Source organism: Engraulis encrasicolus, chromosome 11 (genome assembly GCF_034702125.1).
Source record: "Engraulis encrasicolus isolate BLACKSEA-1 chromosome 11, IST_EnEncr_1.0, whole genome shotgun sequence".
NCBI lineage: Eukaryota > Metazoa > Chordata > Actinopteri > Clupeiformes > Engraulidae > Engraulis > Engraulis encrasicolus.
Genome location: NC_085867.1, coordinates 55,213,663 through 55,233,662, shown reverse-complemented (window position 1 = coordinate 55,233,662; position 20,000 = coordinate 55,213,663). Strand labels below are relative to the sequence as shown.

At 45.4% G+C, this 20,000-nt stretch overlaps 1 protein-coding gene across 2 annotated transcripts in view; it reads left to right on the top strand.

Annotated features, from left to right (window-relative positions):
• rxraa (retinoid X receptor, alpha a) overlaps positions 1-20,000 on the top strand; it is a 147,066-nt gene that overhangs the window by 118,547 nt on the left and 8,519 nt on the right. The window contains exons 6-8 of one of the 2 annotated variants that reach the window (XM_063211033.1): positions 5,249-5,424; positions 17,199-17,328; positions 19,716-19,848. In XM_063211033.1, the coding sequence (XP_063067103.1) occupies positions 5,249-5,424; positions 17,199-17,328; positions 19,716-19,848 (439 nt within the window). Of the gene's footprint in view, positions 1-5,233; positions 5,425-17,198; positions 17,329-19,715; positions 19,849-20,000 lie in introns of both variants that reach the window. The other variant, XM_063211032.1, reaches the window with a different exon arrangement.

Here is a 20,000-nt window from a genome sequence, read left to right as displayed (position 1 = left end):
AACTGAATGTCAATATAACGTACAGTGCGTTCCGTGATGAATTGTATATTTTGGCAGTTGGTAAACTCTGACGACACATGACAACCGTCCTTTCTATTAAGTGTATGGACAGAGCGTGATTTGGACCGGCACTTCACACTCAAATTTTGCCCTTACGTGAGGGCGGAAAATGCACTGTATCTCAGTACACAGTGCAGTGCGGAGAATGGAACAGACCATTATTTTTCTCGCAAAGTAATCTTCCAGAACAGGAAGTACAGAACACAAAAGCTAGCATAAAAATAAACCCTCAAATATACAGGCAACATATTTCAGCACTCTACCTCAAGTGTTTACTCATCAATGCCCCCCTACTTTAGCACAGCACAGCATGCCCCCCTCACCCCAATTTTCTGTAGTGGCCAAACAAAGACACACTTGAAGAGAGGGAGAGATGCAGAGATGGAAAGGCACTACAGAAAGTGCAAGGAGGGAGGGAGGGAGGGAGGGAGGGAGAGGGAGAGAGAGAGAGAGAGAGAGAGAGAGAGAGAGAGAGAGAGAGAGAGAGAGAGAGAGAGAGGGGGGGGGGGGTTGAGGAAAGAAAGACAGAGAGATGGGGAGAGAAGGGCCATGCCTTACAGGCTCTTAATGTATCCTAATAAAGAGGCACTTCTGTATAAACATTGTAGGCAGGCTGCAGCTGAAGGAGAGCTTAATGGGCGACTCTTAACCAGGAGCAGATTGTGGCAGTAGGAACTAAGCTAAGACCATGCAGTGACACAGAGGCAGCCCAATACTAAGAGGTGGAGTGCAGAGAGAAGTTGGTGGGACTGCATTACAGTCGTTCCCTAACTCGTTCTGATGGGACCCCCTTTCGTACCAAAGAATATTTTTCAAGTCCTTCTTGCCCCATATTCCAAGTGCCAATTATGGTTTTGTCCTTTAGTATTGCTAAATTTTAATTTGAAATTCATTCAAAGTAAATCTTCAAAGTGAATACATGTATTAATCATGAATTGCTACTAAGCAGCGTATGGAATGGTCATAGCATATGACAGCATGTATTTGTGGTTTTATGCCAAAAGTTCCTTTTCTCTCTGACGCCATTGACCACCTCTGTTGCGACCCGCACTTTGCAAACCAGTGCTGTAGCATACTGTATACGCAACGCAGGAAGATGATAAAGAGTGAGAGAAAAGTTGAGTCATGAAACATTAGGGCAAGCAGCAAACAGCCGTGTGTTATGAACAGAAGAAATAGATCAATTGAATCTCAATTGGAATCAGAATTTTACAGTTTACAATCATGTATGTACATTCAACGTTGTTGACATAGAGTCATTCAAAATTCTGTCAGGAAAAAAATAGAAAATCTTTTCATGGCCAGATGCTTCCCAGAAAATGAATGAATGAATTTATTTGAATATTCTTGATATAAAACATGAAACAGTAAACTGAACCGCACATTAAAAGAAAGAAACAGTCAGGGATGACACAAAAAGCCCACACAAATGAATAAAAGCCAAGGCCACTTACTTACATAGCTTTGTGTGGACATCCTTGGAGCTGTTTGGCTTTATGTGAAGGAGGTATAGTTCAGAAAGTCTTCTGACATTTTCAATTGACTTGCTGTGGAAGATAGGACGCCACTCTGTTCTGCGGTAGGCTACGTGACCATTATCACTTTTAGCACCTCTCTGTCAGTTCCTGGAAAGTGTGAGTGCCCTGTGAGCCCACTTTCATGACTCTTGTCGTCAGTCAAGCGGCAGCAAGTGGTTGTGGACGGTGAAGCTTCCCAAGTATTGATTAGATGGATTATTTTGAGGCCAGTTTGGTCCACCCGTAGCGAAGGTTGTGTGCCATGCTGTCTGGCGGGTTTCAGGTAGCCTAAACCCCTGTTTTGTTTTGTTTTACTTTGCAGGTCAGCTCTAATCTATCAGATTTCTTGAATAACTCTGGATTAAAGACAGGATTCCTGTTAGCAGTGGTGAGACTGTAGCAAACTGTCATATTTTCATGAGGATCTGGCCTTGATTTTTTTGTCTCAAAGGAGTGGATGGCAAGTCAGTAATGAAACAGTTATGAATCCACCTGATCCAATACACTATGATGTACAGACAAAGACAGACAAAGACAGACAGAGGCAGTTAAAAGTTGCATCTTTTTGACTAAGATGACCGGGAGGAATGAGAATATTCACAGACAAAGACAGATGCCGTGGTGAAGGCAAAGCTGCCAGGCACCAGAGGGAGCTGAAGAGAAAAAAAGCAAGAAGCTGAGAAGCAAAATAAAGCCCACAATGTCCTGACGGGGTCTCTCTCAACACCCCCTCCTCCCTACCCCTCTGTCTGTCTGTCTCTCTGTCTGTCTCTCTGTCTGTCTGTCTGTCTGTCTGTCTGTCTGTCTGTCTGTCTGTCTCTCTCTCTCTCTCTCTCTCTCTCTCTCTCTCTCTCTCTCTCTCTCTCTCTCTCTCTCTCTCTATGTGACCTGTGAGTGGCCTCGGCCAGCTATACCCCTCCAACCCCCACCTTACGCGTTTTTTTCACCAGCGGGACTGAGGCAGCATTAGAGGATATTATCATTTACTGGCTTTCACCTCATCCAGCAGCTCATAAGCCCCCACCCAGTAGCCTGCGGCTGAGAGGGAGAAGGCTAGTCTAGGGGTAGTGCTAGGCCAGGCTGGCCTCAGATGGAGGGCCTGAACACGGGGAACGGTTTGGGACTGGGGGGAGGGGTTGGCTTAAACTGAGGGGGATATAGTCAGTCGGTGCTGTTTTAAGCCTGGGGTGCTGAGTGATTCTACAGGAAAAGGGAGAAAAATATAGCATAGAAAAAGAAAAGAAAATGGGAGAGCAGGGGGGAGAGAGAGAGATAGAGAGAGGTAGAAGAAGAAAAAATGGGATTAAATGAATTCATGCTCCGCGGCCCGCGGCGGGGACAGGCTGCCGTAACGTGATTTCCGAGCCCCTCACCTCTGCCTGACTCGGGGCCTAAAGTATGCTACCCTCAAGATGACCCCCAATCACCCAGCAGCACTGCCGCAACCACTGGCTGCAACTGCTCTCCCACTCTCTCTGTCTCTGTCCCCCCCCCCCCTCTCTCTCTCTCTCTCACACACACACACACACACACACACACACACACACACACACACACACACACACACACAAACACACACGCACACGCACACATGCACACGCACACGCACACGCACAAACACACACACACACACACACACACACACACACACACACACACACACACACACACACACACACACACACACACACACACACACACATCACTACAGACTACACCCCTCCTCACACCACCGCATGCACCCTTGCATGCACCTCTCTCTCTCTCTCTCTCTCTCTCTCTCTCTCTCTCTCTCTCTCTCTCTCTCTCTCACACACACACACTCACACACACACACACACACACACACACACACACACACACACACACACACACACACACACACACACACACACACACACACACACACACACACAAACACACACACACACACCATTCCCACCCCCCTCCCCTGACTCCCACTCCAGACAGCTCCTGGGATGTGGGTGGAGGGCTGAAGGAAACGTTCTTTTTCATTCACAGACACACATGCTCCCACACACAGACCCACACTCATGCACACAGACACACAGACACACAGACACACACACACACACACACACACACACACACACACACACACACACACACACACACACACACACACACACACACACACACACACACACACACACAAGCATGCACGCCCACACACACACGCACGCACGCACGCACGCACGCACGCACGCACGCACGCACGCACGCACGCACACACACACACACGAATCTCCTCCCTTTTTTCTATCCTGTGTAATTCTGCTCATTTATGTCTTTATTGTGTGTTATTAAAGCAGTTTTGTATGTTAAGTTTCAAGCTTAACAACAACATAATGCTGTAAAAACAGAAGTTAAGCAAATTACCCCTTTTCTGGTCGTTTTTCTATCATAGTGGGGACATATTTACTAAGCCGTCACCCTCCGCCCCCTCCCCCCCGCTGCCACCCTCACACACACCCCAGGTGCCACCCTGCACAGAAATACATCACTGGAAGTCGCTACATAAACTCAGCCGGCACCATGTGTAAACAAATAAAAACAGAAACACATACACACGTATTCTCTCTCTCTCTCTCTCTCTCTCTCTCTCTCTCTCTCTCTCTCTCTCTCTCTCTCTCTCTCTCTCCCTCCTACTCTCTCTCTCTCTCTCTCTCTCTTTCACACACACACACACACACACACACACACACACACACACACACACACACACACACACACACACACACACACACACACACACACACACACACACACACACACACACACACACACTGCACTGTAGGGCCTTAGGTGTGGTTAGTGGTGCCTAGGTCTGTCTGACTGTGGTCAGCTGTCGACTCAGCACATAGACCACTTCCTGTCTTTCATCCAGCGGGGCCTCATTTTCCACCAGGACTTACTTCTGGACAACACCAACAACAAACCCATCGCTCTCTTTTCCTCTCTCTCTCTCTCTCTCTCTCTCTCTCTCTCTCTCTCTCTCTGTCTCTCTCTCTCTCTCGCTCTCTCTCTCTTTCTTTCCAAAGATTCTTTAAACTGTCAATCTGCAAAATATCTCTGATACACAGCTCATGAAGCCAAGAGCACATCCCACAAAAACATTAAACGCATTTCATCCTGTTTGAAGGATTAAGTAGGATTACTGTTTTTCTAAGGGTCTCCCCATGCAGTGTTATGCAGTGTAATGTTGCAGAATACTCAGTGGCAACTTTGCTTACAGTTAAGCCTACCCCCAGAGCACTCCTACAGAATCAAAAAAGAGACAAAATATTCTTCTTTCACAGACACAATACTGATTTTCCCCTGACAAGAGCAGACAAACCTTGTATACCGTACCCGGGAAAGTTCAGTTTTGTGGTCCCTTCAGTTTTATTGGTTTATTGGTTGTTTTACAATAGACGCCCCCTTGTGGCATTCTGTGTGAATGTCAAGGTCAAAGTCAAAAATCTGTGCAACAGGCGTTAGCACAAAAGATTGTGTTTGACCAGACTAAAACTAAGCAAATAGATTCAGACATTAACAATGAATAGACACACACACACACACTCTCTCACACACACACACACACACAAACAATAAATGGGCAGGCCTCTGTGAGCAGCAGTAGTGACCGGAACTAGTCTTGTTAAACGCAGCCGTCCAGGAGGAGCGTCAGCGGCCGAAAGACGGCAAGGAGAACGAGGTGGAGTCGAGCGGCGGCGGCAGTGCCAACGAGGACATGCCCGTGGAGAAGATCCTGGAGGCCGAGGTGGCTGTGGAGCCCAAGACCGAGACCTACATCGAGACCAACCTCGGGATGCCGTCCAATTCAGTGAGTAGTCACAGCCCTCAGTTCAATTCAATTCCAATTTCAATTCATTAGGGACCATGTACAATTAAAACATACCAGAGTTATTACACTAATTCGCATCTGCAGTCCCTGGCAGGAGTTGAGTTATTTCTAGTAATAGGTTGTTTTTTTGTTTTTAACCCTCCTGTTATCCTCAGATTTAGGTTACATCGGTGATCCTTGGGGTCATTTTGACCCCAGCCACTTAAATGTCCACAAAATCAGTAGAAGCAAAAACTTTTGCACCTGTTTATGCCTCAGATATTTACTCTTGCTCTGTTGGGGACATGAAAAAGCCCTTTGGATAAGTCCTAGCACCCCCACACACCAAAAAAACTAATCCATGACTAGACGAAAATATGCAACAAATGCCCAAAAGTTGACTTGAATTAGTTTTGGCACTCGTCCACATCATACATATTGTTAGTTATCAGAGCCCTAAATAAAGCAAAATGTTCTGTTCTAAATAACTTATGTTCATAATCTAGACAGATTAGAACATGTTAGTCAAGTCAAGTCAAGTCTATTGTCAATTTCTTTACATGCACTGGTCATACAAAGAATTTGAAATTGCGTTTCTTGCTCTCCCATGCAGACATAGACTAATCTAGGTAAGGACATAGACAGTATAGACATAGACAGTACTCATACATGGACATAGACAGTATGGACGTAGACATTGCTCATACAGACATTTAAAGTGCAAGACTGGACAACAGAAGACTTGTAGAGAACATACATTAAGAGGAGGTATTTTGTTGTTCTTTTTCCTAAAAGTCCTTTATAGCGTTCTGACATAGTAATAGTAGCATTTGAAGAAATAAATAATTAAAAAAGGTTTTTATTTAAATACACCAGCAGCAGTATGTGTGTGTGTGTGTTTGTATGTGTTTTGTGTGCGTGTGTGTGTGTGTGTGTGTGTGTGTGTGTGTGTGTGTGTGTGTGTGTGTGTGTGTGTGTGTGTGTGTGTGTGTGTGTGTGTGTGTGTGTGTTTAGTGCAGGTAGAAAGTGCGGTGTGCGTCTGTGTGTGTGTACCTGTGTATGTGTGTGTGTGTGTGTGTGTGTGTGTATGTGTGTGAGTATGAGTTGTGTGTCAGTGTGTGTATGTTTGGGTTTAGTGCAGAAAGTGCAGTGTGCTTGTGTGTGTGTGTGTGTGTGTGTGTGTGTGTGTGTGTGTGTGTGTGTGTGTGTGTGTGTGTGTGTGTGTGTGTGTGTGTGTGTGTGTGTGTGTGTGTGTGTGTGTGTGTGTGTGTGTGTGTGCATGTGTATGTTTTGAGTTAGTGCAGGTTGAAAGTTCAGTCACAGATGTAGTAGTGCAGATGGAGTGTTCAGTCGCAGATATGGTGGTGGGGATGAGGGGGGGGAGCGTTGTCAGTGGCCTGGCTGGCTACAGGCTGACAGTGAAGGGAGAGTGGGTTGAGTGTTCAGTATCTTGATTGCTTGATGCATCGTGCTGCTTGTAAGCCTGGTGGTACGGGAACGGAGGCGCCTGTACCTCTTTCCAGAGGGCAGGAGGCTGAACAGTTTGTGTGCAGGGTGGCTTATGTCTTTGATGATCATCAGTGCTTTTCGGGTGAGGCGTGCGGTGTAAATGTCCTGCAGGGAGGGGAGTGGTACTCCAATGATCTTCTTCGCTGTGTTCACAACACGCTGGAGTGTCTTCCTGTTTTTCTCCGTGCAGCTTCCTCCCCACACTGTGATGCAGCTGGACACGACGCTCTCTATGGTTCCTCTGTAGAATGTTGTCATGATGGAGGGTGTAGCACTTGCCTTCTTTAGTTTGCGCAAGAAGTAGAGACGCTGATGGGCCTTCTTCGCCAGTGATGTAGTGTTGGTGGTCCAAGAGAGGTCGTCGCTGATGTGCACTCCAAGGAACTTGGTGCTGCTCACTCTCTCCACAGCATCACCGTCGATGGTCAGTGGTGGCAGTTGTTTTTGGACCCTCTGAAAGTTGACAACAATCTCCTTGGTCTTGTTGACATTCAGCAGGAGGTTGTTGTCTTTGCACCATCTGGCCAGCAGGTCTACTTCTTCTCTGTAGTGGGTCTCATCGCCCTTAGTGATGAGGCCCACCAGTGTTGTATCATCCGCAAACTTCACTAGATGGTTAGTGCTGTGGGTCGTTGTGCAGTCATGTGTCAGCAGCGTGAACAGCAGGGGGCTGAGAACACAACCTTGCGGAGCCCCCGTGCTCAGGGTCAGGGTGCTTGAGGTGTTATTCCCTACCCGTACTGCTTGTGGTCTCTGCATCAGGAGTTACCATGTTACCATATTAACAAAATATGGATGTTCCATTTATGTTTAAAGGTGATGATACACTAGGCAACTTTTTGAGCAACACTATGGGATAACGATACTCTCATTGCAGTACTTTTTGTCAGAACTTGGATTAGCAGTGGACAAATTATTAGAATAAGGACCCAACAAAGCCTTCGCCCAACAACAACAAGGCATTTTTTTTACTATCATTATTATTATTATTATTATTATTATTATTATTATTATTATTACTTTCACATGGATGTTTATGCTGTGACCTTCATGCGAAAAATCAAAACAATTCCTAACTTGTAACAATGATTCTGGGCCAACAACTTTGATGTTGATCCTGGATCATTATTACTTGGTGATATCAGATCCACCGTATCGTCACCTTAACGTTCCATGCCAAATTCTGTTAGCTGGCATCTATTTAATTTTCCGCTTAACTGTGTGAGTAGTACTTTGTCAAAAGCAACCCAGTCAACCAGAGCGATGGAAGTCATTGTTTCTCTATGAAGGGGCCCGCAAATACGGCAACTAAATTGAATTCTCAGGGGGTGTAGCGACTAGAGCGAATTTCAAAAGTTAAAATTCAGTTAATATTATGATAATGATCAGTTCTGTGAAAACCGACTGGACTGTTCATATCTTCGAATGTTCTAGATTGACGAGCCACAGCCATACCCTGATTAATTAAGTCTAAAGGCCTTTGTATACCCTACGGAACCGGGTGAAATTCGTCTTTCCGGGCCAACCGTTGCTCCATGTTACATGTAATAGCACATCCATAGCAAATAAGGCAAATTCATGGAAATACTGCTCACTCTGTTCCTTTTCGGTGTACACATGCAGTAAACCTCAGACCCATCCAAGTCATAGCAAGAACCGCCACCCTTACGGCAAATTGAGCTGAATGCCGAGCTCCTAACTGAGATGCTGTTTACACATGTATAGGCCTACATCAGTTTTGTCCTCTGGTTTACATTTTGAACGCAGTTTTAGAAAACTTTAGTCAAGTAAAGCTTCTTTGCACAAAAATAGACCTGAAGTGTGCGGATTGTCTTCTTTTTATACTGAAAACTCTGGCTTTAAAAGTATTCATTTGAGGGAGCTAAAATGCACTTGTCACAATGACATTTTTATCCACATGCTGTGTATATGTAAATGACTGCATCTAAAAATATCTGCATCACCCACATCTAAAAATATCTGCATCATGATATTGATACATGTAAAGAAGGACTAAGTCAGTAGCTCATCTCAATGTGTCCTCAGGAAGGGGGATTACTAACGTCCCATACCGAGCTCTACTTGCTGCCGCCTGTTACAGTTCATACGAGTGGCAAAATGGCATCTGCCTGCACTAACTGCTTTTTAGCAGCAACAGGTGTTTTGAATTCAGGTGTGTGTGCGTGTGCGTGTGCGTGTGCGTGTGCGTGTGTGTACGTGCGTGCGTGCGTGTCTACATGGCTGTGTGCCTGTGTGTGTGCCTGTGTGTGTGCCTACCTGCCTGCCTGCCTGCCTGCCTGCCTGCCTGCCTGCCTGCCTGCCTGCGTGCATGTGTTCCGTGCTCACCATTCCTCATGGATAAAGTCCTCTCACCAGTATTACTGTCTTTAAGAAAGTCCTTGTTAATAATCAAGATTACAAAGCTCTATCTTTGACGTGGGAAACTGGTTTGATTCGAGTTTGAGTTGAGTGGCTTTACCGGTTTTACAGAGGGTTTCACTGGTTAATGAATGTGTGTTCATGTCATCTACAGCAGTGATTCCCAACCTATGGGTCGGGACCCAACCTATGGGTCGCCAAAGATCCACGGGGGGTCGCGAAGCCCTCTTGAGTTTTAAGGGGTTTCATTTTAATACCATATGTAGCCCATGTTGAATAAATGACAAATGCATAGAAGCAACAAAATTTAAGTGCATTAAACATTTATTCTGTTTTTGAACAAAGACGAATTGAGGAATAAAATGATGACTAAAATGAGTTTTCGGAGGAGACAGAGCGTATCAAGTGACTTCCTCTCATGCGGGCGCTGGGTCACCAAAGCTTACAATAGTAAAAACATGGGTCCCTGAAGAAAAAGGTTGGGAACCACTGATCTACGGTACACCTCCGTCCCTCTGCCTGTGACTATACTGTATCGTTTGCTCTCAGCTCTTTAATGACATTGAAGCTCCAAATCCTGATTAGAGGCTGATGTTTGAAGGATTAAAAGCTATGAGCTGCGTGCGTGCGTGCGTGCGTGCGTGCGTGTGTGTGTGTGTGTGTGTGTGTGTGTGTGTGTGTGTGTGTGTGTGTGTGTGTGTGTGTGTGTGTGTGTGTGTGTGTGTGTGTGTGTGTGTGTGTGTTTTGAGGGGGGTGGGTGTTGAGGGGTGGTGTTTGGGTGGATATTGTGGGCTACTTTGAATAGAGGTTTTCAGCACTTCGGTGGCACGCAGGCTGTTTTTGTTTTTGTCAGATGCCGATGGTCAGCACAGACTACACCCGTGGCTCTTGCTGAAACAGCACACCCGCACAGACTGTTCCACACACACGCACGCACGCACGCACGCACGCACGCACACACACACACACACACACACACACACACACACACACACACACACACACACACACACACACACACAGTGTCTGCTTGTGCTGTCCCATGAAATTTTGATCAGTCACCCAGAGGATCTCACCCTGCGATGTCTAAATTTTTCATGTTACACTACCACCCCAACACACACACGCACGCACGCACGGACACACGCACGCACACACGCACGCAAGCACGCACGCACGCACGCATGCCTGTTGACAAAAACAAAAACAGCCTGCGTGCCACCGAAGTGCTGAAAACCTCTATTCAAAGTAGCCCACAATATCCACCCAAACACCACCCCTCAACACCCACCCCCCTCAAAACACACACACACACACACACACACACACACACACACACACACACACACACACACACACACACACACACACACACACACACACACACACACACACACACACACACACACACACACACACACACACACAAACACTCACACACACACACTCACAGTAATACGACAATCATCTCAAGCCCTGCTGCCAAAAACAGAACTTCTCTTTGCCCAAAGGATCTTAAGTCTTCCTCTTCCCCTCTGTCTTTGTTCTCTCACACAGTATTTCTGTGAGTCTGTGAGAACTTTCTTGTTCTCTTTTTCCAATCATTCCACTCATCTGCCAAAATATCTGCTTTCCCATTTCTGGGCGATCGGCAGCACTCAATGCTCAATGTGGATCAAAAGCAGCTATTGCACCCAAGTGTGGAAATCAGACATATCGTTGTGTATTCCACATCATCCATGGCCATAGTTGAAGAGTTGGTCTTGTGATCTGAAGGTTGGAGTCCTGTATTAGTAGGACGAGTGAGAGCATCATCTAACATCCATTCACTAAGTCGGACATTCGGGACTTTCCGTGTGAATGTCAACATTCCACCGTGTTGACGTGGGGGAAAACCCGGAGGAGGCACCGTTGAAAAGATACAAAAATTTGATACATATTTGTAACATTCTACTTGTCGCTTTCTGTATAATATGGTGAGGTGAAGTGTTCTTACACTCCAATATAAAGTTTTACTTTATCTACACTTTTCACGTGACATTGCATGGTCACAAGCACCACCATTTTAACATGAGGGAAAACTTTCAGCTAGCACACGTTCTACATAGCAGACACGTGATTGTGATGACACTCTGAGTTCATCAATGGCTGAAGTGCCCTTGGAACCCCACATTATGGCTCATTCTTTTGAAACATGGTTGTCGGTAGACCCGAGTTCGTTCTCCTGACATCCATTATAAATACGTTCTATTGCAACAGTTGGGGACAATACAAATGTCTGAAAACACTAATGTTTAACGAACTTGGAGCACACGGAACTGCACCGAGTGTGTGTTTTGGAACCCCACTCTGAGTACCCGTTCTATTGCACTTTCCCAAGGCGAAGGTTTGGTTCCAGGCACTGCAACGAATGCTGCTCATGACTGTAGATCACTTTTTGAATGTTACATCTAAGAGTATGTATGTAATATACATGCTATATAATGTAGTATAATGTGATTAAATGTAATATATCAACCAAAAGTTCTGTTCTGTTCATGAATATTTAACATCACCATCAAATTCTAAGTATTCATTTTGACAAAAAAATGCACTTTTCATACATGAAAAGGTGGATCTTCTCCATGTCAGTCATTTTGTACTTTGGTCTACTAGTTTATTATTTAGTATTCATGGAAAGATTGAATTTGGCCATAAGCAGCACAGTTTCAATTTGTAGCATATTTGCAGTACCTACTCTGGCCACCATCCTAGAATGTGCACCTTTAAGCTTCTGAAGCTGTCCTCTGCAGCGGTGGCCAAGCAGAGGGAAAATCAGGTCAGTGTGCTAGAACACTTGCTAACCAGTCTCCTGAATCATTCATGATGGAATTGTATTTTCTAAGACAATCTGACTATTCTTAAGGGATGCTTCCGATACACATGCCTCATTTTTGCCATGAATTAACATATTTCTGTTTGTTTGTGGGAGGATACAGTCAACCCACACAAACATTCACACACCACCATCACCACCATCCCCATCCTGACTAGACATATTCATAAAATGTGTATATGCGTAGACATGATTCCCACTTCTCCCCTGCGATTGAAAGAGAATAGGATTTAAAACAAGATGGGGTAAGAATATAACAATCAGACTCCATCAGATGTGGCAAAGTGGAGGGTGTGGACCTGGGTGAGTGGAGCTGCTTGGTATTGCACATGTACGTGTTTTGATCCTCCCTCCCCTGTGTCTGCTTTCTGGACGGCTTTCAAATGGGCCGCTGGAGCCCCTGTGAAGTCGGGAGGAGCGAGGCGAGATTTGCGCCCCGTCTCGTGGGGGAAGAGTGGGTCTTCCAGCCGACTTTCTTTTTATATCAACTGGATCATCCAGGATTTTCAGCTGCCGTGTGTCTGACGTGTGTGTGTGTGCATGAAGAATTGTGGGTAAGGAGCGGGTGGGGAGGAAAAGTAAAGTTTGATGAAAAGGAATAAGAAAAAAAACATCCTCAATGTTGTTGGTGTGACTTTGGTTTTGGCTCACAGGCGGAGAGCTTCAGATGCTCGAGTATGGAGCAGGTGCATTCATGCGCGACAAAATGAATCCCTTGGCTGCTGTCTCGTTGGCATGTTCTCTGAGCTAGTCCTAGTGCAATCTTCCTTGTCTCTCCTTCCTTTCAGAGGACAGATCCCAGATCTCTGGCAGGTCCTTTCCACAACTACATGCTTCCTCTCCACCCTTCTATAGGGCAGTCATGGGTAAGCTGTTAGGGCAGACTTGTAGCCCAGAGGTTGCTGGTTCGACTCTCGATCCGCCAGATTGGTGGGGGGAGTAAATTAATGAACTAGTGCTCTACCCCATCCTCCTCCATGATTGAGGTACCCTGAGCATGGTACCGTCCCGCCGCATTGCTCCCTTTCAGGCACCATTGGGGGCTGCCCCCTTGCACGGGTGAGGCATAAATGCAATTCCGTTTTGTGCATTGTGCCCTTGTGCGCTGTGGAGTGCTGTGTTACAATGACAATGGGAGTTGGAGTTTCCCAGTTAGGCTTTCACTTTCATATGATATGGCACATTTGATGGGGAATTCTTTCAAACAGGAATACTGATGACATAAAGTACATTTAAATGAAGAGTTAACAGTCCAAATTGTTGTATCGGACACAATAATAACACAAACATGAGGCATGCATGTCATGCACAGCATACTCTCTCTTGTATAACTTCCTCACTCCATGTCTGTAGGTGAGAGAAGGGCACTACCTGTAAAGTGACCTATAGATGCTGGTCTAGTCAGAGGAATGGTCAGTTGAGGAAACGTCTTCCATTTACTTCTTCACACATTCTTTTCACTCTCATCCAATTATTCATGGGGTGTCTCTCCTCAACTCACTTTCTCTCCTCTCTCATCTCTCTCCTACTATGCCTCTCTGTGATCACTGACTTTCTTTCATCTTGGAAAAAACCCTAACATCTTCCTCGTCTCTTCAATTTTTTTGCCCCTCTGCTTTCCTGTTCGTGGCTCATTGCGGCGGTGCACATCATCACCATTCGTTTTTCACTCTGCCTCCCTTTCCCTCTCTCTGTCCCTCTTTCCCCTCCCCCCACCCTTCTCTGTCTGTCGGTATTTCTCTGTCTCTCTCTATCGCTTTGATGATCTCCGGACGCTCCTGAATAGTGATGAGCGGCCGGGGCAGGAAAAGACTGAACCACAGGCTTCGCACTCAGGGCCGGATTAACGCACAAGCTAAATATGGCTGCAGCCTAGGGGCCCCCATCTGCCAGCGGGCCCCCAATTGGGCTAAATTCAAAAATTGCGGAATTATGACAAGATGAGATATTGAAACATTTGTCTGTCGTGTCGAGTACAGTTGAATTCTCCTCTGCACAGTTGGTGGACATGTTATCCTTAATTCCTAGCTTGTAATTATGTAAATAAACAGTAGATGGAATTTGGTCAAGAACTTTGCCTTCCGAGGGGGCCCACACCAACCTGTAGCTAAGGGGCCCTGGGCCATTTTAATCCGGCCCTGTTCGCACTCCAGCATTCCTCCCAGCCCTGGCTCAATGTCTAAGATGGACTCCCACCAGAAGGCTTAAATGGGGCCTTTGAGGGGATCATGAAAGTGGAGACAAACAGATTGGTTTCGTATGGTTTGCGTACAAAAATGAAGAGATGTTTGGAACTTGACATAGAGGGAGAGTGATGGTCCGTGAATAGTCTCTCTCTCTCTCTCTCTCTCTCTCTCTCTCTCTCTCTCTCTCTCTCTCTCTCTCTCTCTCTCACACACACACACACACACACACACACACACACACACACACACACACACACACACACACACACACACACACACCACACACACACACACACACACACACACACACACACACACACACACACACACACACGCTTCCTTTGTCTGTCTGTCATCATCTTGCTGTGTCTGTCACTGGCAATTGTTTCTCTTCCTGCTTATTTTCCCTCCCTCTAACCCCCCCCCACGCACCCATTCATCCAATTGCCAAACAACCAACAATTTCAGAATATTAAGAAATCACTAAGGTAGGGGGCACTATGGCTCAGTGGCTTCGAGTCCAACCCACTGTCATTAACAATTTCTTCCCCATCTCTCAACACTATTCCCCCTTCACTGTCCTTTTGACATGAAAGCCCAATGAATATCTTGAAGTCACCAAAAATAGTTAATTTTAACTGGCCTGTAAGAATTCAACTACTTTTGAACTAAACATTGATGTGAAGCTCGGGAAACTAAACATTGATGTGAAGCTCGGGAAACTAAACATTGATGTGAAGCTCGGGAAACTAAACATTGATGTGAAGCTCGGGAAACGTTGGAAATGCTCTTAAAGGTGCACTGTGTAATATTTTAGCAGTTTGTTTCCAGAAATCATGCTGCACAATCACACAGGTTACCATACGTTTTCGTTATGACTGGGAAAATTGCACTTTTCATACATGAAAAGATGGATCTTCTCCATGTCCGCCATTTTGAATTTCCAAAAATAGAAATGTTTAGCTTCAAACTTTGGTCATATTAGTAAATATTAAGTTTCTTATTTAGCAAATATTCATGAAAAGATCAAATGTGGTAATAGGCAGCACAGTTGCAATACCTACTCTGGCCACCATTCTACACAGTGCACCTTTAATTCAATGTTGGTTAAAGAAAAACATCTATCTTTTGCTATTGAATCATTTTACTGGCCTGCTCTGCAAGACACTCTCAGACTACAACCATTGCGACACTGCTGCGACAAGTTCAGTGGATATGAATTAAAAAGGACTTCATATCCTCAAGTGAAAGTGTTTTGTTAAAAGAGCGTAGGATGTCAAAGGGCTCCTATGTTGCTGTAGGCTTCCTGTAGCTCATAGCTCGCTCCTGCCTCACTGTAGGCACTTCCTGATTCACCGTGTGATAGAGGGTCTGTTTGTTTTGACTCTCCTCCCCTCTCTCCTGTGTTTCCTGCAGAGTGAGGACAATTATTCAATTGTATTGTGATATTCTCTCTCTCTGTCTCTCTCGCTCTCTCTCTCTGTCTCTCTCTCTCTCCATGTTAAGAATGTGTTCATATTTTACAGAACACACACACACACACACACACACACACACACACACACACACACACACACACACACACACACACACACACACACACACACACACACACACACACACACACAGCTTACACTCTGCATGCTTGCACACAAAAGACGATTTAAAAAAAAATCTATTATCTTTTAGGTAATGACTTATGATCGCTTATTATCACTAATGTAGAACAATAAATTCATGTTCTACGTAAGTACATTTTGAGTGATTAATTACATCCTGTAACTCTAATTAATAAATTGCACACGCCCGCGCGCGCACACGCACACACACACACACACACACACACACACACACACACACACACACACACACACACACACACACACACACACACACACACACACACACACACACACACACACACACACACACACACACACACACACACACACACACACACAGGCATGGCAAACACTGGAAAGCCTGCCTGTCAGACCCACACATATGGAGCAGGAACTGCTTAAATGTTGTAATACTCTTCCCTTACATCAACGTGCCACCTCACTTCCCACTGTGTCTTTCAGGACTGCGTGCGTGCGTGCGTGCGTGCGTGCGTGCGTGCGTGCGTGCGTGCGTGCGTGCGTGCGTGCGTGCGTCTGTGTCTGTGTCTGTGTTCTGTAACTGTGCAGTGGAAACATGCGCAGAGTTAGGCCTATATTTATAAGAAAATTTGTAGAAAATTGGAAAATAAATGTCAACTCAATTCGATCAATCAAATCAATCAAGGTGCTAAATTTGAGCGTGAGAGTTTGTGTTGTGGTAAACTACTTTATGTAAGCAGGTTGAAAAAAGCTGAAAGCTATCCTGAAATGCACCTCCCCCCCATTATATTGTCATAGATACATATTCAGTATGGTGGCTCTCTTGCCCACCACAATGACAATGCTCTAACGTCCTACCCTTCTTTGAAGTTGACACACTATGCCCGCAACCCCCACATGACAGCCTGTCCAGGGGCGGATTTAGCCATTTTGGGGCCCTAGGCAAAATATACACATGGGGGCCTCAAAAGTCTTTATATAGGCCTAGACATAAAATTCTGTTTTGCCGGTATTTTAGTGTTTTGTCTCATTTACTATATCTTCGATTACTTTACATAAGCAACAAATTAAGATCAGGCCTACTTTTTTGTGTGTTTACCACGGCTGGTGTGAAAATTGAGGGCCCATATGGAGGATAGATTTGGTTGGGGCCCTAGGCAATTGCCTAGGTTTGCCTAATGTAATGTCCGCCTCTTAGTCTGTCCTCTTTCTCCCCTCGGCCAGCCCAACGACCCCGTGACGAACATCTGCCAGGCGGCCGACAAGCAGCTGTTCACCCTGGTGGAGTGGGCCAAGAGGATCCCGCACTTCTCAGAGCTGCCCCTCGATGACCAGGTCATCCTCCTCAGAGCAGGTGGGCAAATCGTCTTCCATCTGACAGCCTGTCTCCCTCTCTGACAGTCTGTGTGTGTGTGTGTGTGTGTGTGTGTGTGTGTGTGTGTGTGTGTGTGTGTGTGTGTGTGTGTGTGTGTGTGTGTGTGTGTGTGTGTGTGTGTGTGTGTGTGTCAGGGCCAGGAAGGACGATGGCGGTTGACAAGGGAGGTGAAAACTTTTAGGAGGTTGACGAAATAAGATTCACATTACTGAATGCATAGCTAGTACATAGTACTGTAAACCAAACTATTCTACGGCATATCTTACTTGTCAGCTATAATCCTATCAAAGGCAAGGCAAATCCCTTGGTATAGCGCATTTCATACACAGATGCAGTTCAATGTGCTTGACCAAAAAAGTATAGGAATAAAGAAAACAAGAAATAAAGTAATAAAACATTAAATAATTAGAATCAAAGGAAATTAAAATACATAAAACATAAAAGTAGATCATAGTTGCTAAGGGAAAGCATCTAAGAAGAGCTTTGCAATAGTGAATGAAACAGAGTGTTTGCTCAAGGTTTGTCGTACTTGGCACCACCTGTTTCATTTCTGCCACTAAAGTGCAATTTAATTTGATGTGAGAGAGAGAGAGAGAAGAGAGAGAGAGAGAGAGAGGGAGAGAGAGACGAGAGAGAGAGAGAGAGAGAGAGAGAGAGAGAGAGAGAGAGAGAGAGAGAGAGAGAGAGAGAGAGAGAGAGAGAGAGAGAGAGAGAGAGAGAGAGAGAAACTTCCTGTGTTTTTTTTCTTCAGTCAATTTGATCTTCTTGTAAACAAGTTGTAAATGGCTGGGGAACATGAGGGAGAAAGATAGGATTTGTGAGAGAAATAAAGAGACAGAGAGAGAGAAAAAGTCCCGTCCAAGGCTGCTGGAGCTTTCTATAAATAACGTGTGGAGTTGTGCTGTCTCACAGATGAAAGGCGGCGCCTCAGCCTCCCCTACCCAACAGTCCTCTGGGGAGCACGAGGGTGGAGGTGGAGAGGGGGGGTTGGAGTGTGGCGCTGTTGACAAGCAGTAGGGAGGGAGAGGGTGTGTCTTTGCGCGCGCGCGTGTGTCTTTGTGCGAGCGTGCGTGCGTGCGTGCGTGCGTGCGTGTGTGTGTGTTTTGTGTGCATGTGTGCATGTGTGTTTGTGTGCGCGTGCACCTGTTTTTTTGTGTGTGCTTTTGTTCAAGGAAGTGTGTCTGTCTGTACGTGTGTGCATGAGTGTTTTTTTGCTCGAGGGTATACAGTAGAAGGTCTGTGGTGGATGGAAAGGCTTGTGCTTGTTGCTAGGCAGATCAGTGCAAAGAACCTTGTGTCTTGGTGCCTATCTGATCCACTGCTTGTCCTGAATCAGTCATATGCTAAAATAAAGGTCTATGTGGAGATGTAACAGCATCTACCACATAATTCTTAACACATCTTACCCATTTAAACAATACAATAATGTGGCCCTACCATGGCCTAACATTAGAGCACTGGATTACTATGCCAGCGGCCTGTTTGTTTATGGCCGGGGTCATTTGCCTGTCACTCTCTTTCCACTCGTTTCCTGTCTCTTCTCCATTATCCCATCAACAATAAAGGCAAATAAGCCCTTAAATATATATATATATATAAAAGCAATACAATAATATGTGTATAGGCTTTCAATCCAAACACAGCATCTATTTACAGTAACTGACAAAAGCAACATGGATGTTTAAACCATATTGTGAGTTTGTTTTCTGTCTCTAAAGACACTGACCTCCAATACACTATAGGAAGACAACACCACACTTCACTCCTGACTGACAGTGGGTTCAATGCCCATGGCATCTGACAGCCGGATTGGATTTGCCCCCTTGCTCAGGCGTCCTTGAAAGCACTCCCAGCATGCTTTTGGCTGGGTCTCTCTAACAGAAAGAGGTGCAACTAGCAGCACTCAGAGAGTTCAAACCTCCGCCAAGGCCATGGGGTCATTGATGCCATAAGATCTACATGCTTTGGAATCCTAAAAAATCATGGATAGCGACCAAAATGGAATCACTTGTTCCTTTTGTCAACAACTCCACAAAATGTAATCAAAATCCGTTCATAACTTTTTGAGTTAATATGGATAGTAAGCACAGTTGAAAATCCCATTCTGCTCGCTGGCTCTAGAACCTCAGAAAGTGTGCATGTGCATGTGCATGTGCATGTGCGTATGTTTGTGTGTGTGTCTGTCGTGTATTTTTGTGTTTCAGTTATGTGTACAGTGTGTGCTTTTCATAGAGAATCTATCTATCTATCTATCTATCTATCTATCTATCTATCTATCTATCTATCTATCTATCTATCTATCTATCTATCTATCTATCTATCTAAATACGTTGTGTGTTTTGTTTGTGTGTGTGCTTTACTGGCAGGCTGGAACGAGCTCCTGATTGCCTCGTTTTCACACCGCTCCATCGCCGTGAAGGACGGCATCTTGCTGGCCACAGGCCTCCACGTGCACCGCAACAGTGCCCATAGTGCTGGGGTGGGAGCTATCTTTGACAGGTTTGTCAAGTTCAAGAGATGTATTGTCATTGCACAACAAGGCAACGTTATTGTGTACACAGGGACGCCACTAGACATAAGCAGAGTATGTCTGCTTAGGGTAAGTGCTTAGGGCACTAACCCGTGCTTGGGACACCAGCCACTTTGCCCCC